The sequence below is a fragment of the Dermochelys coriacea genome, chromosome 4 (assembly GCF_009764565.3).
Source record: "Dermochelys coriacea isolate rDerCor1 chromosome 4, rDerCor1.pri.v4, whole genome shotgun sequence".
In the NCBI taxonomy this organism is placed as follows: domain Eukaryota; kingdom Metazoa; phylum Chordata; order Testudines; family Dermochelyidae; genus Dermochelys; species Dermochelys coriacea.
In genome coordinates this window covers 14,602,576-14,626,190 of record NC_050071.1, presented here as the reverse complement: position 1 = coordinate 14,626,190, position 23,615 = coordinate 14,602,576, and the positions used below count along the sequence as shown (strand labels likewise).

Sequence of the window (23,615 nt, the reverse complement as noted above, 5' to 3'; positions counted from 1 at the left end):
GTGGCAGCAATATGGTGTGCAGTCCAGGGAAGCTAAGGGGTAGTCTTGAAACTGCCACTTCCTGGGCTCCTTAAAGCCAGAGAACAAGCCAAATCCTCTGCAGTACGGTTATACATCGAGCATGTTTATTTTTGCAAAAACATTCTGATCTGCACACGGAGAAAACAAGTCCTGTTAAAATTATGCACTTTACACCATGGTCTGTACTTTACACTTGCTGTAAAATTCCCCACTGCCTATTATCAAGGCAAATGTCAGTCTTGATATAAATGCTAACCCGTGGATGAGGACCCATCAGAAAAACAAAACATTAGCACAGAGCAGAGGCTTTACAGTCTGCCCCACTCATTGAAGAAATTCTTTTCTCCGGAGTGGTTGAGTAGAAACTGCAGTTTTTCTATGCTAAAGGCTCCATGCAAAGACCAAAATGTTTTATGACACAAGGTGCAAAGCTTTAATATTTATGGCCTCAACGAAGCCAGTTCTGGGAATACAAGGACTGATTCTCAGCTAGGGTAGATCTGGCATAGCTCGGATTTATACCGAATCCGGTTCCAGGATTTTAAAATGGTTTTGCAACACACAGAGGGCCACCTCCTGTAGCCTCTGTTTGGCGGATACTGACTTAACCCAAAAGGCCCTCTACATTTTCCCTCTCCATCACCCAATGGCTTCAGCTAGGGATTCTGAGCTGCAGAGAATATCAGAGTCAGTAACACTGTGGGGGAGGAGGGACGGGACGGGGAGGGACCAGCTATTATTTCATAATTGGGAGAATTAAAAATATGGACGTCGAATTACTGATTAAGGTGTTAAAAAGGAAACACCACCTCAGTCAGCAGCTACAGTCGTATAATAAAAGCTAGATCTGCAAAGAGCAACCGTTTCCTGAAACCAGAGAAGTGTTGCTCTCAGTGGCTCGGTGAGCATGAGCTTTTTTGCTTATTTAGTAGAAATCTGGCACAATCCTGCTCAAACTTGCACCAGTTTTACCCTGATGTAACTGTTGGGCCAGATCCTCGGCTGGTGTAGGTCAACATAGGTCCAGTGAAGTCAATGGAACTACACTGATTTACACCAGCTATAGCTCTGACTCATTGACACTGATGGAGTTAAGTGTCAGGAAGAGGTGAGTGACAGCCTACCCTCCTTATACTGCGGCTGCACAAGAATCAATCTGGCACTGCGGGTTTTCTGAACAACATAATTACATTTAATGCTCTGTCTGTAACATGTGACTGCCCTCTGGGCTGCTATTCTGCAGTAGGCGAGTGCAAGGCGGCAGTACTAGATCACTACAGATAGTAGATGCAACATTCATTTTGTCTTTTCTTGTACTTAAAGTGTCCACGTCCCACTTGTAGGTCTACCATGCCTTTTTCTGCAGCTGTGCAGTTTGAGTGGACGCCTCACGATTCTAAGAACTTTACTTAGGATTCAAAGAGGAGAAGACTTTTTCAACACTTAAGGCTCACCAAAGTCTTAAACTTTGCTTCAACTGCTGACAAAATCCAGCAACTATATGCCAGCATTCTTTAGAAGAATCAGCCACATTAAATACATTCTTAAATAGGACACCAACTTGAAATCTAATTCTTTTTTTAACAAGTAAATTAAAAATAGTTTCAGATGCTATGCATACCCCTGAAATTCCCAAGCAATTTTTGTGGTTTTATAACCAGATCTTCCTATTTTGTTAAATATTTTTCTCTCTGTTATTAATGTGTGCAAAGGGAAACTGACCAAGAGTTTCAGAGTAGCAGCTGTGTTAGTCTGTATTCCCAAAAAGAAAAGGAGGACTTGTGGCACCTTAGAGACTAACAAATTTATCTGAGCATAAGCTTTCGTGAGCTACAGCTCACTTCATCGGCTGCATCCAGTGGATGCATTCCACTGAATGCATCCAGTGAAGTGAGCTGTAGCTCATGAAAGCTTATGACCAAGAGTGTGGGAGAGACAATGAAACTGACTATACACCAAGAGCATTCAAATGTAGTGTATGTGAAGTGGGAAGGGGGGAAAAAAAAAAAAAAAAAAAAAGATAAATAGGGTTTTTTCCTCCATTTTTGTTCAGTTGGAGTAACCTTAAGTGTTATTTGAACAAATGCAGGTAAAAAAAAAAAAGTTTCAAATGCGAAATCTGATTTCCAGTTGACAGCATCACTATAAATAACCCCGAATTAATGGATATATTCCAAAAGCTAATGAGATCAGTGGTCACACAGCTATGCAACCATATTCATATTGTTTAATAAAGAACGTTTAGAGCTTGATCCGAAGCACAGCATCAACTGCAAAGTGGCTGATCCTTCTTTCAGATATGCAGTAACTGTTGCACATGATCCCTAAGAAAACCAAAAAAAAGCCCCCAAAACATAAAAATATCCCACAAACCAGGATGGGTAAAAATGGATGATTTTGGGGAAAAAATTGATTTTGTTATTTAAAATTATAGTAAGTTTTTCTTTAAAAAAATAAAACCTGTTTCAAAATGAAATCTGAATTTAATACAAAATATATTAAGGCCTAAATGTATTATAATCTCTTAAAACATTTAAATAAAAAATAAATATGCTGAATCCATGAGTCTCTATTAAAAAAAAAAGTTAAAGGCTGTTTTTCTATATAAAGAAAGAATTGTGGAGGAAGACATCTAACTTTTGAGGTCAAGCTTTATAAATATGGCACAACAGGACAGCCTAAGTAACTTAAGCTCCAGTCACTTTCACTTAAGCACATTTGAAAATTTTCCCACGCTGACCTGAAATAATCAGTCTAATTCACTGACTACAGTTGATCCCTCTGTTTAATAAACCATTTAGTTGTAAATATGAAACATGTTTTGATAAAGAGAAGTTTATGTATCCAAAACACACAAGGTTGTTTTGTTGGATAAAAATAAATGTTATGTGCTGTTGTGTGCATTACTTAAAGCTGCATTGAGATGGTAACTGGAATTGACACAAATCATGAGCAAAAAGTAAATTATCTAGTGAATAAGCAATATATCATTCACCATTTTCTAACACACTAAAAATGTACAATTAATAAGAACTGAAAAATATTATGCTATATAATTGCTTACATAAATATATATTTTATAGCGTACATGCCTAGAGAGCAAAAAGATTGACTTCAGGGGAGTTACTTACAGTTGTGTAAATCAGGAGTCAGAGACTCAAGCCCCCATCATGTTTCAATTCCATGTATCCCTCCAGATCACTACTGCATACAACCCAGGTGTTCCAGTGAGATGGTAGATATACTGTTGAGGCATTTAGCTGGGACCCATCCCTGGTAGTAAGTTCATCGAGTTTGTATGTTCCATAAAGGACTATCAGGTACTACTAACGTCACAAGTTATACTTAGAAAGTCTTTCATGGCATCTACTTGATTTGACAAACAGCTAGACTTACGCTGCAGTCCCTTAGAATTTGCAGAGACTGTTCTGGTACCACTCCGACAGAACATTTAATGTTTCTATGCCCATGACAGAAATATACAGCCATACTTAAAGTAATCAAGGCTATTCTGTGAATTATGTTTGAGGTTTAGTTCCATTGACCACCCTCTAAAACTCAAGAGGCTTGCTTCTTCATTGCTCTGCACCTTGTACTGATGTAAGCAACTAGGCAAAGTGAGTGCAAAACACTGCCCCTCTCATTTGGTAGCACTTTGCACTAACACGACTGCACAAGTTGGAGGGGAGAATCAGGTCCAAACTCCCTTTGTTCAGTAATTAAATACAAGCTACATCTACTATTTGAAGCAGTTAATGAATAAGTCAACATAAGATTTATGTGGGTTCCTTTAACACCCACACCCCCATCCCCATCCCCTCTCTCTAAAAAAAGTTACTGGGTTGTTTCAATATCTCTTGCTACCACTACAGTTTTGTTCAAGCAGTTGTTACAGAAGTTACCTCTTTAAGCATATTTGAAAGGCTCTTGGTTTTACAATACACTTGATTAGAGTTATAAGTCTGGCAATCTCATGATGCATTTCAAAGCTCAAGAACCTTCTGGGGTTGCACTGCATTTTATCCCATCAAACACAGGTGGCTTTCTGCAACAGAAAGCAGTGCTATTTGTAACAAAAAGAGTAGCAGCAAATAAATCACCTAGTAATAAATACTGGCCTATGAGCCAAACTGCTTTGACCCCCAAAACCCATTGAACTGTTCTCTCCTGACAGCTTCAAACTCATCCCTCACGCTGCAGGGCAGGGGCTGCTCTCTTTGGTGGTTGTAGCCAACGTCAGTGGGCACATTGCACCATCTAATAAATGACTGAGTCCCTTAAAGGCCGCTGGGCACACGAGGTAATGCTAATATTAATTATTCACATAGCTCAGTCACGTAGAAGGCACTTGGCAAAAAGCTGAAGACACATGAAAGTCTTGTGCGGATAGCTGCCACCTCTGGCACTCCTGAAGCAGCTAAGCAAGAGGACATGAAGGATGGCTTTGTGGGTAATGCACCAGGCCAGGAGCCTAAAGACCTGTGGTCTATTTCTAGCAGGGTGGATACAAATAATATAAAAAGATTTTGGGGGGATGGAGGAATCAATTTTTTATTGAATTAGATTTTTATGTTGTTATTAATTATAATGTTTTTCTTTTTTAAAGCAAACCTGTTTGCAACGAAATCTGAATTTAATACAAAACATGTTAAATCCTAAACTTATAATCTCTTAAAACTTCTAAATAAAAAATTTGCTGAATCCACGAACCCGTATCAAAAACTTTGTCTTAAAGGCTGCTTAGCCATGTAAAGAAAGAACTGGAGGGAACATCAAACTTTTGAGGTCAGACTTTATAAATATGCAACAATAGCTCAGCCTAAGTAACTTAGGAGACTCCATCATTTTCAAGAGACTTAGGTGAGAAGAAACTTAAGCCCCAGTCACTTTTACTTGGGTATATTTGAAAATTTTCCTAGGCTGACCTGAAACAATCAGTTTAACTCACTGACTACAGTTAATCCCTCTGTTTCATAAATCATTTCACTGTAAATGTGAAACAAGTTCTGAAAAGAGAAGTTCATGTTTCCAAAAGATGTAAGGTTTTGTTTCATAAAAATAAATTGTGTATGTTTTGTGTTTAATTAAATTCCAGTTACCATTCTAATACAGCTTGACACAAATCATAAGCAAAAAGTTAATTATCTAGTAAATAAGCAATCATTCACCATTTTCTAACATACTAAAATTGTACAACTAATAAGAATTGAAAAATATTAAGCTATATAATTCCTTAAATAAATGCATAGTTATAGTGTACCCTCCTAGGTAGCAAAAAGATGTACCAATTCTAGGGTAAAGGATCCATTTAGCTCTCAATCAACATGTTTTAATGGTTATGTCAACCAATGAGAATGCACCTTTCCTTAGAAAATAACTGATGCACAAAGGGAAAAGTTAATTAAATTCAATTATTCAACTCAAGGCTTTCTACTTTGTGATTTATGCCAGGATTTCAATCACAGAATTAAATCAACTTGATTTAAAAAAAAAAAAAATAAAATCAATCCACCCTGATGTCACAGATCCACAAGATCTCCCAGCTTGTCTACAGTCCATAGGAGGAACCCCCTCAGTGTTCCAGACCCCCAAGGGGGTCTCACTTTTCCTCCAAGGCAAGGCATGCGGCATCACTGCCTCCTTAGACTGAACCTCTGGGGCTCTAACACTCTGGCTTCACACCGTCACTCAGCGACTCCAACTGAGAGACATGCCTGGCAGAGACTTGTACACTCTTCAGATTAATGCACTTCACCAAACATTTGCAGTGACACTCAAATAGCATAGTCAAAACAGTCTGGTTTATTTATCAACTGGAACCCAGCATAAGAAGTCCTTATGCTAGCAGAGAGAAAAATGCACAGCTCTAGTATTTTCTGCTTAGCCCAGAGCCCAGCCAAGCTGTAGTGAATCCCCCTGTTCAAGGGGTCTCTGTCTGACCTCCTTGATCAGATCCAAGGTGAGAGCTCTGACACCTTCCAGCAGCCAACTCTTTTGTGTCCTACCTCCCCCCTTTGCATCTCCCCCGTCCATTTTTCTTGAGCTGGGGGGATGCTGCTCAGCTTCCCTGCTGAGAGGTGGGAAAATCCTTCTCCCTTTGGGTCGCTGGTTGCTAAGTGTCAATGTCTTGGTGATTGTCTTCGCGGATATGAGATTGGCCTTGGCCAGTCCCTTTTATTGACCCATCCCAACTCAAATAACTAAGTGACATTCATACCTCCTTAGCCTGCCCTGAGAGCAAACAATCCTTTTCCACCCACTGGGAAACAATTCAGCATATTGGGGAAACTGAGGCAAACATGGGGAGTGGGGGTCATAAGAGTATTACCGAAAATTCCCACTGTCACACCATTTCTAGCTCTGTTACTCTGAGTAACACTGGACAAGTCAATGGGCCCTTCTTAGGCACGTCTGAAAATCCCACTAGCCACCTATCTGCATCTTTAGCTGCCTCAACACTTTGTAAACCTGGCCTTTAACCTGTCTGTATTTCAGGCCTGCTCTACACCCAATACTGCACCAGTTGAAGGAACGGTGTGATGTTGACCAGGTGCAGTTTTGTATGTGGACACTCTTACATTGGTAGAAACCTGGCTTATATCAGTTCAGCTTGCACCTGTACTTCTGGGCAAGCCCTCAGCCGACGCATCCCCATTTCACTGAGAACACGACTGATGTAGCCTCAGCAGTGGCGAGACAAAGTGATTCAGTGCCTGTGGGGCACTCAGAGCTGGAGATTTTCTTGACAGTGAACAACTTGGGGCAGGAAGGCTGCATGGGAGGGGCCAACAGCTGAAGTATTTCCCTGCAAGCTACTCAGGCCTTTGCTTCCCACATCTTAGGGCATGCAAAGGCTGCAAGGTTCTGAACACACCTCCTTTCCCTGCCACCCTCAAGCCGCAGAGCAGTCTTTCCACAGCCCTTCACTGCTCTGTGAAAGGAACTGATCCCAAGCGCAGGGGTGTGGCATTTGCAGATATTGCCATCTTTCCCCGTAGTGCTCCCTGCTCTCACACGATAGTTTGCTGGGATTTATAGCAGCAATGCTACTCAAAGTGGTGGCCCGCAGACCGGTGCCGGTCCACGCGCACACTGGAAAAAAAAATTGCCAGTCCCCCACATCAGATAGCTTGAGAAGCATTGTTGTACAGCACCTAACACTATGGGGTCCTACTCAGTGCGGTAATAATGGGGGTTTGAACCACAGGGAGGTGGGAAGATCTGGACATCTGTCATTATACACTCAGGGCTGCATCGTGCTCTGAAGGGGATGGGGAGTAGCTATGGCACTTCATTGGGCAGCAGAGCGGGCTGGCAATATGGAAGGTGTTGAGGAGCTCATTCTGTCTGCACGCCAGGCATCTCCAGCAGCACTCTATCCCCCTGAGTCACAGTGTGCCTGCCGGGCTCTGCCTAAGTGCTTTGAGGCGATGATTATAAAAAATGCCAAGCAACTAAACTACAGTAAATAATGAGTGTCATGAGTAGGGAAATGAGACTTTAGGATGTGGCTACTACAAGCACTCCTCTTGATTTCAGTGGGACTTACCTGCATAATAAAAAGCACAGCTGGATGTGGGGAAGGGGAACAGAATCAGACCCTTAATAAGGAACTTGTGTGCCCTTCTAAATGCACAATAAGTGTCCAAAGTAACTCTATACACTAGACCCAAGCAGTTATGGTCCAGCGTATAAGTAGTAAATCACATACATTTAAAATTATCTCCCATTACCTGCCTCTATGTAACCAATGGCTGGGGCTGCTGCCATCTCTTGCATAAATGTTTGAGACATGCCCCCCCCCCTTTTTTTTAAAGGAAACTTCTGAAATTAGAACAAAATAATCGCCTCCACACTCCACTCCCCATTTAAAAATGGCACTTGTTTCCCATGGGAATCAACGGGACCAGTCACACTGTAGGGATTAGCCTGGGAGTAGATGTTTTCAGACTGGCTCAAGCCCAGGAAACGTTACAATCAAGGCTGGTGCTCTGGGCATGATCGAGCTGAGATGAGTCTCCACAGCTGCTAGCGAACTTGGTCCATGGTCCCCTGTCTCGAGGGAAGAATGCCCATGCCTCTTTCCTGACTGTGGAATGCCATGTTAGGTGGTCCATGGCATCTCCATTCCTAAGAGCACCATCTGGAACTCACCCTGCCCGTTGCCATATGTGGTAATCTTTGGAGCTTTGCTCTTGGAAAGGACCACAGGAACCTACATTGACTTCCTGATGCTTAGCCAGGCTCTTCAGTCAGCAGATGAAACTCAGCCAGCTAGAGAAGAATTTGCAATCGAGTTTACTTGCCCTTGACTGCGCTAATACAGACGTGTGGACTTTATTTGCAAGTTTACTCATTTCCAAATAGTATGAAACATTTAACTACAGATAATTTACTTTAGTAACATCTGTCTTTAGTAAGCCAAGGTAAAGCTTGGGCCACACATGGGAATTGTGCCCTAGTTATAGGGACAGAGAACTAGTAAGCCTGTGACCATGGGATGCAGGGAGCTCCTTTGTATGACCTCTACTGAGCTAGTCTCTGTATCTTTCTGGAGCAAGCCGAACTTTCCTCTGGGTGGGTGTGTCTTCTAGGACTGGTATGGCTCATAAGGCTGTGGATTTATTGTGCATCTTTATCAGGTCCTTTAATCCACACTATTGTGAGGAGATGAAACGTAATAGAATAGTGTCTGCCCCTACTAACTTTGTGCATCTGGTCTTGTCTGACTCAGTCTCTGTGACACACCCTTTTGTGTTTGACTTTTGGCGAGGCCATTACCCGCTTCACAATTATCTGCTTGAGTTGTTGATGGCCAAGCCAGAAAATGAATTGCCATGACCTGTTGTGTTGGTTACCTACTTTAGTATCTAATCTTCAGAGTGAGGCCCAGGCTGTGCAGCTGGAGTCAGCTGGGAATATCCTGACACCTAGCTGGAGCCACGCGGGACTCTGCCCTGGCACAGACCTGACTCTGTCCGTGTGGATGCAGTTTGCAGGCCTGTGACCCTGCTTGGGCTGTCTGTGCCCAGCACCTCTCCTGAAACGGTGTTGTTTGAGATTACAAGCGTATCCGGAAAACATCGGTCGCGTGCTGTAATGCTCACCACATGAAGCTGTCATTGTGCAAGAGTCCCTGAGGTTCTCACTACCCCCCGCACCTAAGGAGGCCATGAAGGCCTCCTCACTGGAGGTTTAAAATACGAGGTTAGAGAGACAAACAGCTCCCAAGGCTGGACTAGGTATATTTGGTCCTGTCTAAGCATGGGGGGATGGACAGATGACCTCGCTAGGTCCCTTCCAGCCCTATATTTCTGTGATTCCATGACTTTACTCCATGCAAAGTGGGTGTAATATAGGAGACTTGCTTTGCACCGGAGTAGGTGACTACAGACGCACAAAGCAATGGAGGATCAAGTCCCCTGGGATTTTTTGTTCTTGTTTGGCAGTAGAGCTGCAGTCTTTTCCATTTCATCATTTGAAAAAAATCTCTCCTCCTTTTACAGGCTATTTCAACGAAGTGAGGAGGTTTGGCCCTATTTTTGTCTCATAAATAAGGTCACAAGATTTCAGATGCTGGCAGGTATGTGTTTAGCTGAAGTATCCAGGAATAGAATCTGAATAACTGCTCTAGACTTTTCCTTCTGCATGTTGTGGTAGCTGGAATACGTGTTTGGAAGCATCTGAAAAATAGCTTGAAAATTCTCTTTTTCTCTTGGGGATAGGAGGACTTGTGGTACCTTAGAGACTAAAATTTATTTGAGCATACGCTTTCGTGAGCTACAGCTCACTTCCTCACGAAAGCGTATGCTCAAATAAATTTGTTAGTCTCTAAGGTGCCACAAGTACTCCTTTTCTTTTTTGCGAATACAGACTAACACGGCCGCTACTCTGAAATCTCTTGGGGATAAATCACAAAAAATGTTATATTAAAAATGGAGGAGTTTATTTTCATGTTTCCTTACTAAGAGCAGTGGTTACAGCCTGCGACCTCACAACAAGCCTTGGCAAAAGGACAATAATAAATAATTCGGCATAGAGACTTTTTTTTTTTTTTAAGTAGTAAAGTAAAGACTGGGTTGGGCATTCAAAGCAGAACTTGGTGGCAAGCTCTACAGTGCAGCTGCAGGGCTGGTCGCTGGCTCTCGTGTAACCTTTCTGCAAGGCTCCACTGACAGCTAATGGATGTTGCAGCAGACAGGCTGTGGAATAATTTATGTATTTAAAAGAATGCCCTTCCGTAGAGCATGCAGATGAGTGCTCAAAGTTTTGAAATGTTTTTCAAACAAAATGGTTGAAATGTTTGGCCAAATCCTGCCACCAGTTCCACTAGTGGAGTTGCTTTGGATTTTCACAGAACAGGTTTATTTATGCTATTCACTAAAATCACTCATTTAATCTTCTCAAAAAAGCAGTTGCACAATATTAGTTTTGTGCCAGTATTAAGTAGTCACTAGAATTAGGCTGATGAAACATTTGAGTGGCAAAACTCCCATTAAGTTCAATAGGAACTGGCTCAGGTTCTAAATAATTTATTATAGCGCTTTTCATCCATAGATCTCAAAACATTTTACAAAGGAGTTCAATTGTCTCCATTTTACAGATTGTCAAAACTGAGGCACAAGGAGGCAACATGACTTTGTCCAAGGTCACCCAGTAAACCAGCAGCAGAGCTGGGACTAGAACCTAGGCCTTCTGAATCCCAGGTCAGTGCACTGTCCACTACACCCCACTGCCTCTAATTACATAAGGAAGAGTAAATACATAGTACCCAACACATAGTACTATTACTAGATACCCCTACTTCAAACAGAAAGGTATAAATTGCTTCGGGGGGAGGGGGGGACACACATAGGCTCAAGAATATGAGAAACTCTAGATTTGTGAAGTCTGCTTAAACAACATTCCTTGTCACTATGACAATCAGTGCATATCCAGGACAATATGGCACGTCTCTGAGAAACAGCTTGCTTTCATCTTTCAGCTCAGCTTCCTTGTAAATTCAAAGCATCAGGAGGGCTTTATTACTGCTTTGGCTCAAAGCCAAAGTTCAGATCCACACCTGAACTTTCCCAAAGTTAAGCCATATCCAGACCCACATTTCCCCTCCATGGGATGTGAGTAACTCTCGTTAAAGTCAATAGTGGTTACTCATGTTCACCAGCAACACAATGACAGCCCCACAGTTTCATTTCAGCCTGTTACAGAGACTGGGCCCACAGGTTGTGGGTGTTTGAAACTGGGGGTGTATTTAGGGCTCATCTCAAACTTTTAAACGAGCAACTCAACAGACATTCACGAACCCAGAAAGCACATTCTACCCGAAGCAGGCAGCGAGGGTTCTTGCAGTTCTAATTTCTATCAGTGCATCCATGCCAAGACATTTTCCACCCATCGAAATAAAAAGCTCATCCCGGTCCCTGAGCTTGACACACAGGGATGGAGATGGAGCTTCATGAGACCTTTGTGTCCTCTTATCTTAGGTCAGCTAGGGACCACTTCAGCAAACTTAGCTCTGCACAGCTGCTGATTGCCCTTAGGGGCCGTTACAACAGCTATGTCTCCATGCCCCATGATATCCTCAGCGCTAGCCATATCAACTTCATACTAGACATACATATCCGCTGGGTTCACACCCCTTCATGCCAGTGGAGCTCTTTCCACCATCGTTTTGGGACTCCTTGTGAGAGTCAGCACTTGAACAGGAGTATACACAGCCGAATCAGGCCCTACTGGGGGTAGTATTCAAAAGTGCTTGGCCCCCTCAAGTCTTATGGATTTCAACGGGATCTGTGGGTGCTCAGCACCTTTGAAAGTTGTGCCATAGGCTGGCAGACACTTAACACTCAGTCTCCTTGTGTCTGACTAATCCAGGGTTCCAAAAACAGGTTAAAAAGGGAATTGTAAATTAGGTCAAATGCTACTGGAAAGTGCAAATTATTTTATATAGAACAGACTGCACTAGAATGCCAGTTAATTCTCAGCTTGCAGTTGTCAGATAGTTGCTGAAACTCCTGCGCTGTCTCAGCTGCCATATTAAAGTGCCACGTACTCAATATTAATGAGACAGATGAAACGCAGTGAGACTAGGTTTGCTCCTTCTGTAATAAAAGACACTTTGTGGCAGACATGAATTCCTTTAAATATTCAAAGCATGAAGGATTTCTCAGATTAGATACAGTATTACCTATAGTATATTGGAAACATACTTGAAAAAAGCCATTTTCAGTACTAAACTGAAATCTAATGCCTTAGGAAAAAAACCCCTAAAACCATGGGAAAAAGCTATCCCCCACCCCTATTTGGTAAAGCCCTTAACTTCATTATTTTGTTTGGACACAAGATGGGAAAATGTTCAAAACTGAAACTGTTGGCCTGGATTTTGAAGTGACTAGTGATTTCAGGTACTCAATTTAAGACACCCTAAAATACCTGCCCAGGAAGAAGATGTAGAGGCCTCTTTAATCAAACAGAGAGCCAATGGCCAAAAGCTGAGCTGAGCAAAGTTCAATCTGGAAATAAGTCGTATTGGTGGGCAGGGAAGAGGGGTGTTCTGTTTTTTAAACAGTATGTGTAATTAATCAATGGAACAGATCACCAAGGGATGTGGTAAAGTCTCCATCATTTAAATCAGATCAGAGGTCTTTCTAAGATAGATAGATAAATATATTACACATGCACACACACCGCCCCTTCTACACCAGGTTAGTGGGCTTAACGCAGAGGTCACTGGGTGAAATATGGCCTGTGTTACACAGCTGGGAAAATTATAGGATTATTTTGGTATCTCAACTTTGCATCTATAGGGGCCCAATTTTCTGAAGGTGGGTGCTCAGCACTTTCTGACTAAAATACATCTCAGCTTGGGAACCAAAAAACTCAGACAAAAACTAGCCACTTTTTAAAATCTTGACGCAAAATTACTAATAAAGTTTCTTTTTAAACGTGTGTCTTCTAGATCAAATACTACTGATCGAAAAAAAATCAAGACAAGAGACTCTCAAAAATATGAAGCAACAAACAAGAGAAAAGACAGTTCCAGTTTTGTGAAGCCTCAGTAGCTACCAGGTAACAAAGTATCTTGGGTAATCACTATTATTACAGTAGGGTGCCAAAAGGTGATAGCCAATTCAATGATAGCCAGATGCCACTGTCTTTCCAGGTTGCAAGTCTCTCACTTGCCAAACCAAGCTGTTGCCTGCCAAATAGTGTACTGGAAAAAAAGCCCTAATTGTAACTATGGCATTCTTCATTCACATGAGCCTGGTCCAAAAACAAAAACAAAAACCATAATTCTTACAGCCTGATACTGACACTCAAATTCCAAGGGATGGGTTTTCAGATCAGTTGAGGAAGAGGATATGAAATGGAAAGACTAGGTTGTTGGGAGGAAGCAGTGTGTACAACCATCTAACAACGTAATAAGAGATTTTCAGTTCACTCTTCAGTGCAGCTTACGCTCTGCAATTTATCATTGGGGGAAAAAAAAAAAGATGGAAAGCTTCTTTGTAATTATCAAAGTAGTCTTCATAAGGCTGATCCCTGCTTCATCTTTATACTGTTTAAAAATATAAATGGATGATGCCATGGGTAGAGATCTTGGAAACTTGACTGGAATTATCTTCAGCTGTTTGAGTCAAGCTTTTGATATACTCAGCCCAGACACTGAATCTCTTCGTCAACTGCAAAAGTTAACTGCGGCCTGATTCTATTGTCATTGAACTCAGTGGCAAAACTCCCATAGTCTTCAATAGAGCTGGATCAGCCACCTAATGGGAAAAAATATCAGCCTGGAACCAGTCAACCATTTCTGAAGACTCCCCTCAGAATTCAATACATGGATTCAGTGGAAGAATTAAAAAAAAAAAAATGGAACATTCTTACGATAAGAGCAATTACCGTTCCTCAGGAGTGCAAGGGACCAAATACAAACAGATTTACAAAAGGATTTTGCAGCTGCTGTTCAGGAATCGGTTTTGAGTAACCAATTTCCAAAGAAAAGGATGTTTGGATCAAAAAAAAACCAGATTTCTAAAATGAGCTCTTTGCATACAACTGTTGAGGAGGGCACATGGTTGGAACTGGCGCACTTTGATGCATCCGATGAAGTGAGCTGTAGCTCACGAAAGCTTATGCTCAAATAAATTTGTAAGTCTCCAAGGTGCCACAAGTCTTCCTTTTCTTTTTATTGTAACTAGTGATCTGGGAATCTTTTTGCTATCACTTCATTTATTGTGAGAACAAGGCTCCCTGCAACATGCTTGTCTGTGTGTGTGTCTCCCATCCAGTCAGGAGGGTGCTTCATTGGTATTAATTGTGAACCCTAATAGCACAGGCGAATTTGGATTGGATCATCATTATGCACTTCCTGGAGAGGGACCCATCTATGCTGGGACCTGAAATTGTTTTAATGCCTTTCCAGGAAGAACCATTGTGCTAACATAGTTCAGAACCTAGAGGAGATCCAACCAGAGAAGACAATGGATGTTGCAAAGGTAGACAAGTCTGCTGAGGATCAGACAAAAGGATAAGCCTGTCTCTTCCCAGCACCTCCCCCGGCTCTCTCCGCCCCTCCCCCCCACGACAGGATTTCTGCCACTAATTAAAAAAAAACAGAAAAACCTTGTGCCCATCCTACATTTGCAATTGTTAGAGACGCAAAGATTCCAAGGAGGAAGAAGCAATAAAAACCCAGATTGCTTCCAGTGTGGGCAATGAGCCAGAAAAGCAGAATCTGGGGGCGGGGGAGGGGACATTTCAAAATGCCTCCTCTCTAAGCAAACATTTGTTTCTCAGACTGAAGCTGCTTAATGAGCCTTGGCATTTCAATGGTCCTCCTTTGACTTTAAAGCCAACTGCTCTGTGGCAAGGGACATCTTCCAAGAGTTTCCCACAGTTGCTTCACTGAGCAACTAGCGCTAAGGAAGATGGCCTGACGACATCACTTGTAGTTCAACCTGAGATAGCACTGGCAACAATGTCAGGGGAGAAGGGGGGCACGACACACTATTCACAACAGGGCCCAGCTGGAAGAGTGGGAGCAACAAGGAGAAAGGTTTGAATGAATTTCCCTAACAATTAAAGAAAGAACGAACGAAGATTGAAAGCAGGGAAAAGACTGATTTAGTGGTTAGGTGCTACTCCCTGGGGCTCGTTAGACATGCGTTCAATTCCCTGCTCTGCCAGACCGGTTGTGTGACATTGGGCACTTAATCTCTTTATGCCTCAGCTCCCCTCTTTAAAATGGGGATAACAACACTTCCCTACCTTACAGGGGTACTATGAGGATTGTGAGGTGCTCAGCTATCACAGTAATGGGACCATACAAGGACCTATGACAGAAGCAGAACATCCCACTCCATACAAAGGTGTGGGAGTGAACCACATTTGCTTCTGGACCCATCTCCCAGGTCCCCGAGCCATCTGCAACTCCATAACACCTTCCATAAACTACTCTTCCAGTTGTCCAAACAACTAAGACACCACATAGGTATGAGTACCCTTCCGCTAATTCACAAGGAGGCCTAGCTTTCCAAAGGTGGTGAGCACCCACAATTCTGACTGATGTCAGTGGGTGCCATGGGCACTCAGCTCAATGGCTTTTTTTTAAAATGAAGTCTGACATTCTTCCAGCAACAACAAATACTCAAAGATCCTAAAAGAGGTCACAAATTCTAATAGTCCATTAGCCGTGCTTTTGTTTTCTCTCTCATTTTTCTCTGATGGGTGTGATTGGTAGCCCTTTTCCTGTATATTTAATATATTGTCAAGGATAAAGATAATACCATTTTAAATGCATCCGATGAAGTGAGCTGTAGCTCACGAAAGCTTATGCTCTAATAAATTTGTTAGTCTCTAAGGTGCCACCGGTACTCCTTTTCTTTTTGCGAATTCAGACTAACACGGCTGCTACTCTGAAACCTACCATTTTAAAAATTATTCAGATTATAACAACATCTTCCAAAGCCCATGTGTAAAACTTGCACTCCAGTAGTGCTTCATCCTGCACAGTGTTCTTGGACTTAAGCTATTGGTCTTCCTACAAAAGTCAAGTCACAATCCTGAAAACACTTAAGCACATGCATACTATTAAGCAGATGCAAAGTCTCACTGGAGTCCCTGACTCTTATCTTGCAAAACCATATGCCCATGTTTAACTTTACACATTGTAATTAGTACCACCAAAAGCAATGAGATTGCTTGGAGGGCATAAACTGAATTAGCATTTGCTGGATCAGGGCCTTAAAATCTTTCATCTTTTCAGTACTCGTAGCCAGCCTACTAGACTATCATTAAATATAGTTCCTTTGGAGTGGTTGGTTAGATATTTGTTCTAGTTATTTTTTTTAATGCATGTTTCACAAGTAACGAAGATCATATCCTGCATGGGCCATCTCAGCCGTAAAATTTTACGACTCAAGAATGCTACCTTGGCTCATTAAATCAGATCAAGTTGTTCTTAATTTCATTCCTTCTGCTTCCATTTCCCACCCCCCAAACATACTTTAAAACACACACACACACACACACACACACACAAATTAGCCAAATTCAGAGTTTGAAAGGCAAACATTTAACAGGAGGAACTTCACCCTCTCCTCATGTATAACGTGTTAACAATTAACCATTTCTCCAGCTCTCCCTCCCACCAACCCAATACCCACATAGGAGTAAACGTAGGAAAAAGAAGATTAGATAAAAGGAGCTGCACATACAGAATGTTCCACAATGGCTGTGAGACTTCAACTCTCTAGAGATGCTCTCAGGCCCAACCAGGAGAGCAGAACTCAGCTCTAGTTCAGCAGCAGAGCCCAGAAACTGAGATTCTAGAGCAGTAGCAGAGTCTAGCAGTACAACTGGTTAACAGGCTGTGTGCTATACAGAGGTTACATAACTGGACACTGCCTTAGGCTTTGCACTTAGGCAATGTTAACTCTAAACCAAAGATTTTCCCCACTCTTCTCCCCTTGAGTAGGAGTTTATTCTGCAAGCAGTCCCACTGAAATCAGTGAAGGCTCCACGACACACAGACTTGAAGCCAGTTTAACTGGTGCAAATTTCCACCGGGGCACTGTTATTTTGGTTTAAAAAATGCTTATTTTGGTTTAATTTAAGTCCATTAGGAACAGATGTCGGCTAAACCAACACAGGAATGCCCCCCACAGCTTTTTGCATCAGTTTAACTACATCAGTTCTCAGAGTAGCAGCCGTGTTAATCTGTATTTGCAAAAAGAAAAGGAGTACTTGTGGCACCTTAGAGACTAACAAATTTATTAGAGCATAAGCTTTAGTGAGCTACAGCTCACTTCATCGGATGCATCTGATGAAGTGAGCTGTAGCTCACGAAAACTTATGCTCTAATAAATTTGTTAGTCTCTAAGGTGCCACAAGTACTCCTTTTCTTTTTACATCAGTTCTATATATCATCTTATGTTGAACTGGTGCAAGTCTGCGTGTAGACAAGCTCTGAGCCTACTTAATGAGATAGCCCTGGAAGAATCTGATCCGTAGGCTCCCATTCAGCTACACATTTAGGCCTGTGCTTAAGTCTCACTGATTTCAATGCGATTTAAGCCTGTGCTGAAGTACAAGCTTAAATGTAAGTACCTGCTTAATGCCTTGCTGAACTGGGATCTTAGCGACCCATTTCACAGTCAGCTATGGCTCTCTAGTAGCTAGCATAAATTATAGTTGTTCTATTATTAAACTTAATTCTTGTTTTGTTTTCTTTAGCAGCGTAACTTCCCGTTCCACAGCAACCCTGCTAAGGGACCTTATACATTGAATCTAATGCACAGAATATGCAGTTTATTAGCCTGTTAGATCCATAATTACGTAATGAATGCTAACAGAAACCGTGTGATCCAGGTCACATCTTGAACACAGACACCATTTTCACATTATGAAAGTTACCACATTTAAAATCTTCAGCTCCATGTGCAACATCTGTTTTACTGGTGCGCACAGGAAAAAGTCAATCAAGTTTCTTTCCCTTCCCCCCTCTCGACAATGTATGAAAGCGCATTCATCTGGTCGACATTTCGTTTCTCCCCCATTTCTGCGAGTTAGACATAATAAAAGCTTTTTTTGTAAGATCACTTTTAATGCTCTTGTATTTCCCAACATGTATGAAAACCTCGGTGGGAACCCGAGATCAAAACAAACTGGCCTACATGAAAACTCGCAAAAGCCATAAGCTTGTGCTAAGAAATCATTTGGGTTTCTAAACTCAATGGATTATCCATCAGCAAAGGGTCAAAACAAACAAATCCCTCCCCCCCCCCTTAAAAAAAAAAATCTGAAAGCCCGGGCGTTTCCCCCTCCCTCATGAATCCTAGACCCAATGCACCGTTGCGCTGAAACCCAGCAGCTGTGGGGTTTCTGACGGTGGGAAACTGCTCGGGGGAAGCACAGCTGCCAAATGACCGCGTGGCGTCACCCTGAGCATTTATTAATTTATTTTGGTCTTTAGGGGGCGGCTGGGGAGGAAGCCGAGAGGGCACGGCCCGCCGCGTTCCCCCCACATTCATTCCACGTCTCTCTGCCCGCACCTCTGGGCTCCGGCCCAAGCCTACCCTTCCCCGGGTCACGCAGACACCAAACGCTTCGGGCGGGCGGGGGGGACGGGAAGGCGTCTCCGCCCGGGGCTCGGTTCACTGCCGCTGCCGCTAGGACCAGGGCGGCTTGAAAACCTTCCCCACGCGCCTCCCGCCCCAGAGTCGCCGCCAGCCCGGCTGGAAGCCCCAGGCAGGCGCCACGGTCTGAGCCCTGGGCTGGGGAAGCACCGTCTAGCCGACGGCTGGGAGCCCGCCGTGCTCGGCGCTGTACAGACGCGGGGGGGGGGGCCCATTCGGCTCTCACTCACCGCGGGTCTCCCCACCGCCACGGCCATCCCCGCGCTGCGCCGCCGCCGCCGCCGCCGCTCGCGCTCTGCCCCCGCTGGGCGGCCGCCGCAACATGGCCACTCGGCTGGGCGGGCCCATGCGCGGCGGGGGGCTGGGCTGGGGGAGGGGCCGAGCGGAGCCCCCCGCCCCAGTCCCCGCGCAGGCCGCGCGCCCGGGACCCGCTGCAGCCCCCCCCCCCCCCCCGCGCGCGGGCAGAGCCAGCCCCGGGCGTGTGGCGGGGCGGGACGCGCCCTCCCCTGCGCGCCGGCAAGTGCCCGCGTCCGCCCGGCCTGCTGCAGCCGCCGCCCGGGGCCGGGGGACAGTGGCAGCCGCCGCGCGGGGCAAGGCGAAGGGGGGGCGCGGGAGCCATGTGTGCAAAGGGGGGGGACAGCACGGGAGCCATGTGTGCAAGGGGGGGACAGCACGGGAGCCATGTGTGCAAGGGGGGGACAGCGCGGGAGCCATGCGTGCAAAGGGGACAGGAGCCATGTGTGCAAAGGGGGGACAGCACGGGAGCCATGTGTGCAAGGGGGGGACAGCGCGGGAGCCATGTGTGCAAGGGGGGGTACGGGAGCCATGTGTGCAAAGGGGGGGACAGCGTGGGAGCCTTGTGTGCAAGGGGGGGCACGGGAGCCTTGTGTGCAAGGGGTGGACAGCGTGGGAGCCATGCGTGCAAGGGGGGGCACGGGAGCCATGCGTGCAAGGGGGGGGGCACTGCCAGCCATTGAAACAAACTGTGTCCCTGGCTGTGCTGCCTGGGAACCACGTCCAGCCGGGGGGGGTGCCCTGCATCCCTAGTTCCAGCACCTGTGGGGTTACCTGGTGACTAGGGTCACGAGGGCCAGTGCCCCACACATGCCCCCGGCCTCCAACACAGTGCTCTGGATTGGGAGTTGCTGCCCCCCCCCCTTGCAGAGCTGATCGCTGGGAGCAGGGGGATTAAAGCCCAGCCAGGCTGCACAGCCCCCTCTTGGGTGGCTGCGGTGGGTTCTGCTTCTGGTTCACATTTTCACACAGCGTTTCCCAGGCCTGTAAAGGATTTACCGGAATTTTAAACAGAGTCTTCTGCACCTGGAATCCGTGTCCCTCCCTCCTGAGTGTTGCCAGACAAACATATGTGCTTGGGAAAGGACCAATTATCGTTTGCCGGACTAACTGACGCTGTAAGATCCTTGGGCAGGGACTGTCTCTCTGTCTGGATATGGACAGACCCAGCACACACACTGTGCTTTATAAACAATCCTTCATAATCAAAGTGAATACAGTGAATCCCATCTTAAATCATTAGGGAAGGGTCTCACCCCAATTATTTACTTGGCAGTAGTACCTAGGAATCCCAGCCCTGGACCAGGCCTCTGTTATGCAAACACAGATCATTCCTGACCCCAAGACCTGTAAGTAGCATTTATTTGGAAGTGGCCCTCTCATACAGGTGGAATAGAATCACTCATTACATTGGATACACTGTGGCACAGTCTCTTAAAACAGGAGATTACCTAACAGGGATGATCTCTTGTACAGGTTTCCCTATAATTAAAGTGGGTAAGGAAAAGGGTGGAGATGTGAAAAAGAACTGTCATTACTCTCAGCTGGAAAAGAAATCCTCTTTATTGGGCACTCCCCTTTGTATGGTGAATGGCTTTGCGGTGTTCATAGATTCATAGCGTCCCTAGCCAGCAGGGACCATTGTGATCATCTAGTCTGACCTCTTCTTGTATAACACAGACCATAGAAGTGCCCCTACATAATTCCTAGAGCACATCTTTTAGATAAACATCCAATTGTGATTTCAAATTTGTCAGTGATGGAGAATCCACCATGACCCTGTGTATATTGTTCCAATGGTTAATTACCCTCATTGTTAAAAAATTTACACCTTATTTGCAGTCTAAATTTGTCTTGCTTCAGCTGGGACATTCGCAATATCACTCATCTGTTTTTTTTTTAAGATCACAAATGTGGAGATGAGGAAAGGATTTGAAAGTCGATGGACATACCACTGCAGAGCCTTTGCACAATGAGGTCAGCATCAGCGCCTGGATAATGAGGGGGACACGGATTTCATAAAATATTAGAAAGCACATCAGAGCTGGAGCAGCTTGTGAACGGCAGCTAACGACATCTTTGCAATCTCAAAGGCGAACTGTACACCAAATGCATCCAATGAAGTGAGCTGTAGCTCACGAAAGCTTATGCTCAAATAAATTTGTTAGTCTCTAAGGTGCCACAAGTACTCCTTTTCTTTGTACAACAAAGAAAAATTGTGCAATTTGCTGCTCCTTTATGATGTGTAAAGATGGTCTCGTCAAGATTTTTTTCTGCTTTTAAACAGTGTTACTAAATAATAACACTGCAATTGTGGCTCGCTGCTCCTGCCTGAGGTTTCCAAACTCAGAGAAGAGGCACTGTTCTCACCCTAGGCTCAGTCCTGCAAAGTACTCAACAGTCTGCCCCCAATCAAGCAAAACACTTAAGCACCAGTTTAAGCACATGAGCAGTACAAGTTACTTCAATGGGCCGACCCAGATGCTTAAAGGTTGCTGGACCAGGACCAAATTACGCAGCATTTTGCAAAATTGAGCCCCTAAAGAGCTTACAGCGTAAGGACCAGATCCTGAACACATTCACATTACACATGCAAGTAGTCACACTGAAATCGATTGCACTACAGCAGTACATAAAGTTACACATTTGTGTGTGTCCAGGATGAAGGCCAAAATCACACACCAACAAAGGATAAGGGAAAAGGGACATCAAATAAGCAAATTGGTCAGGGTGGTAATTAACCAGGTCTTGGTAATATAATGCTCAATAATACAATGTTGTGTGTATATCTGTACATATGTACACTCCTTTAACTAAATATTTTACATTTTTATCCAGAAAGTTATCTACATACTACTGTGCAAGGAGATGCACACCACACAGTGCAATGCACACACAATCTCTTACAAAAGGCTAGCTCATAGCCCAGACAGCATGCTCCAGGGGGAGTGAGCTCACATCTTGCTTCCCCTGTACAAGCCACTCAGGTCCAAGTGGTTCTGTATGCCCCCTTACTCTGTACCTGGAGCACATAGGGAAAGGAGGGATATGGGAAGAGTTTTCTGTCCCCCCCCACCCCACCCCCCACCAATGCTCTGGCCAGCAAAGCTGAGCCAGGAGCAGCAGGGGGTTGGGAAGGAAGGGGCAATAGTTAGCTGTCAGCCTAGGCAAGCAGGAAATTACTATCCTGCTGGACCAAGAGGGGAGAAAGGAAAGGATCACGGCTCCCTGGAGGGGTGCAGCAACCTTATGGTGCTGCAGCCTTGGTGCACATTCTAGCCCAAAGGCAGTCCCATGACGTGTAACTACAATGCTATTTGTCACTGTATTTGCCATTTATAGTCAGGATGTGTAATGATGGCCTTAAAGTTCTTGCACAAGTTTTTCTCCATTTTGGGGGGGGGGGGAATCTGCCTTTTGTTAATTAGTATTAATTAACGATTAATTAATTATTATTTTTAAAAGACTATCTGGGCCTGGCTGCTTTCTTTCCTCAAAGATTTTTATCCCACTTTAAGGGCCTGGGAACCCTTGACGTGAGAGGAAGCTGAAACTTAGGCTGTGGTTCTCCTAGAGGAAAAGCATTGTCAGGTCTCAGTTCAATGGATGTCGAGTCTCAGGTCTGGCCTATGCTGGGGGAATGTAGCTGGACCAGCACAACCCCCTAGTGCAGACATGTTGCTGTGATCTAATAAGTGACTTGCTTCTGTGCCGCTTATCTCCTTTGTAATACCTGGGACAGCTACACCAGTGGAAGCCTGGTTTTAACTCCTCTCTGAACTAGGACCGTCCACTGGGCTGCTATAGTGTAGCTACACCAGTGCACAAATCTTTCACTTAGACAAGCCCTGGGATGACTCATCCACTTCTTCTTCAACTATGAGAGCTGTGAACCAGGTTTCTCTCTTATAGAATCATGTAGATGACTTCCTGGATACAGTTGTTTAGGGCAGAGAGATTGACAAATAAATAAAAAAGATTTTCTAGAGTCCATTTGGATTTGGGTTATTCTAGTGTAGCGCATGGTGTCCCTTATGCTCAGTTGAAAAGGGGGACCACACATTTTTAAAGATTTCAGACCTTCCTTTCACCAAATCTAAAATGACATTGGTGGAAAGAGAACTGCAAGTTATTCCTCCTAAAGCAGATCATTGCTCTAACAGAACTTTCCTAGCTCTATTATTTTGCAAATAAGGGGTCCCCTGGCCTAGTCCTTTAGTCGTTTCATTGTAACTATGGGACTATTCTATTTTTCAGATGAAACTGAATGAGAAAATAGACATTTAAGATAAGTTGAAATATTATTTGCCATTTGTTTAATCTTGGTGCTTTAAAATCCAGGAATATGGGTCCCTAAAGACAGCCCTGTTTGTATAGTACATGTGGAGGAGTCTGTATCATTAAAAGGGGAGCGTCTAGAAAGCCTGTGTCAAGGGCTAGAGCTGTTTGACTTTTTTTTTATTATTTTTAAAATACTGATTCATCTTTTTTTCCATCATTTTTGACCAACTCTACTAGGGGCTTTTTTCAAATTTCTCCAGAACCGTCAGAAATGACCTTTGGAGCTGTAGAGTTGCCCAGCAACGATGAAGAGCTAAACTTTATTAACTTCAAGAATCTAGAAGGGTATTACCAACAAGAGAGAGAGCAAACAATTACAAACTG

General features: G+C 44.0%; 1 protein-coding gene and 1 long non-coding RNA gene across 5 annotated transcripts in view; both read right to left on the bottom strand.

The window, feature by feature from the left end:
* SEPTIN11 (septin 11) overlaps positions 1 to 19,014 on the bottom strand; it is a 71,653-nt gene extending 52,639 nt beyond the window's left edge. For all 4 annotated transcript variants that reach the window (XM_038400688.2, XM_038400692.2, XM_043513669.1 and 1 more), the window contains exon 1: positions 18,887 to 19,014. In XM_038400688.2, coding sequence (XP_038256616.1) covers positions 18,887 to 18,913 — 27 coding nt within the window. In that variant the 5' untranslated portion in view covers positions 18,914 to 19,014. The remainder of the gene's footprint in view (positions 1 to 18,886) is intronic.
* Positions 9,886 to 14,100, bottom strand: LOC122460007. Its single transcript, XR_006281017.1, has 2 exons — positions 13,791 to 14,100; positions 9,886 to 9,919 (listed from the first exon to the last, which is right to left on the bottom strand). It is a non-coding gene; the product is annotated as an uncharacterized LOC122460007 (long non-coding RNA).
* Positions 19,015 to 23,615: the final 4,601 nt, after the last annotated feature.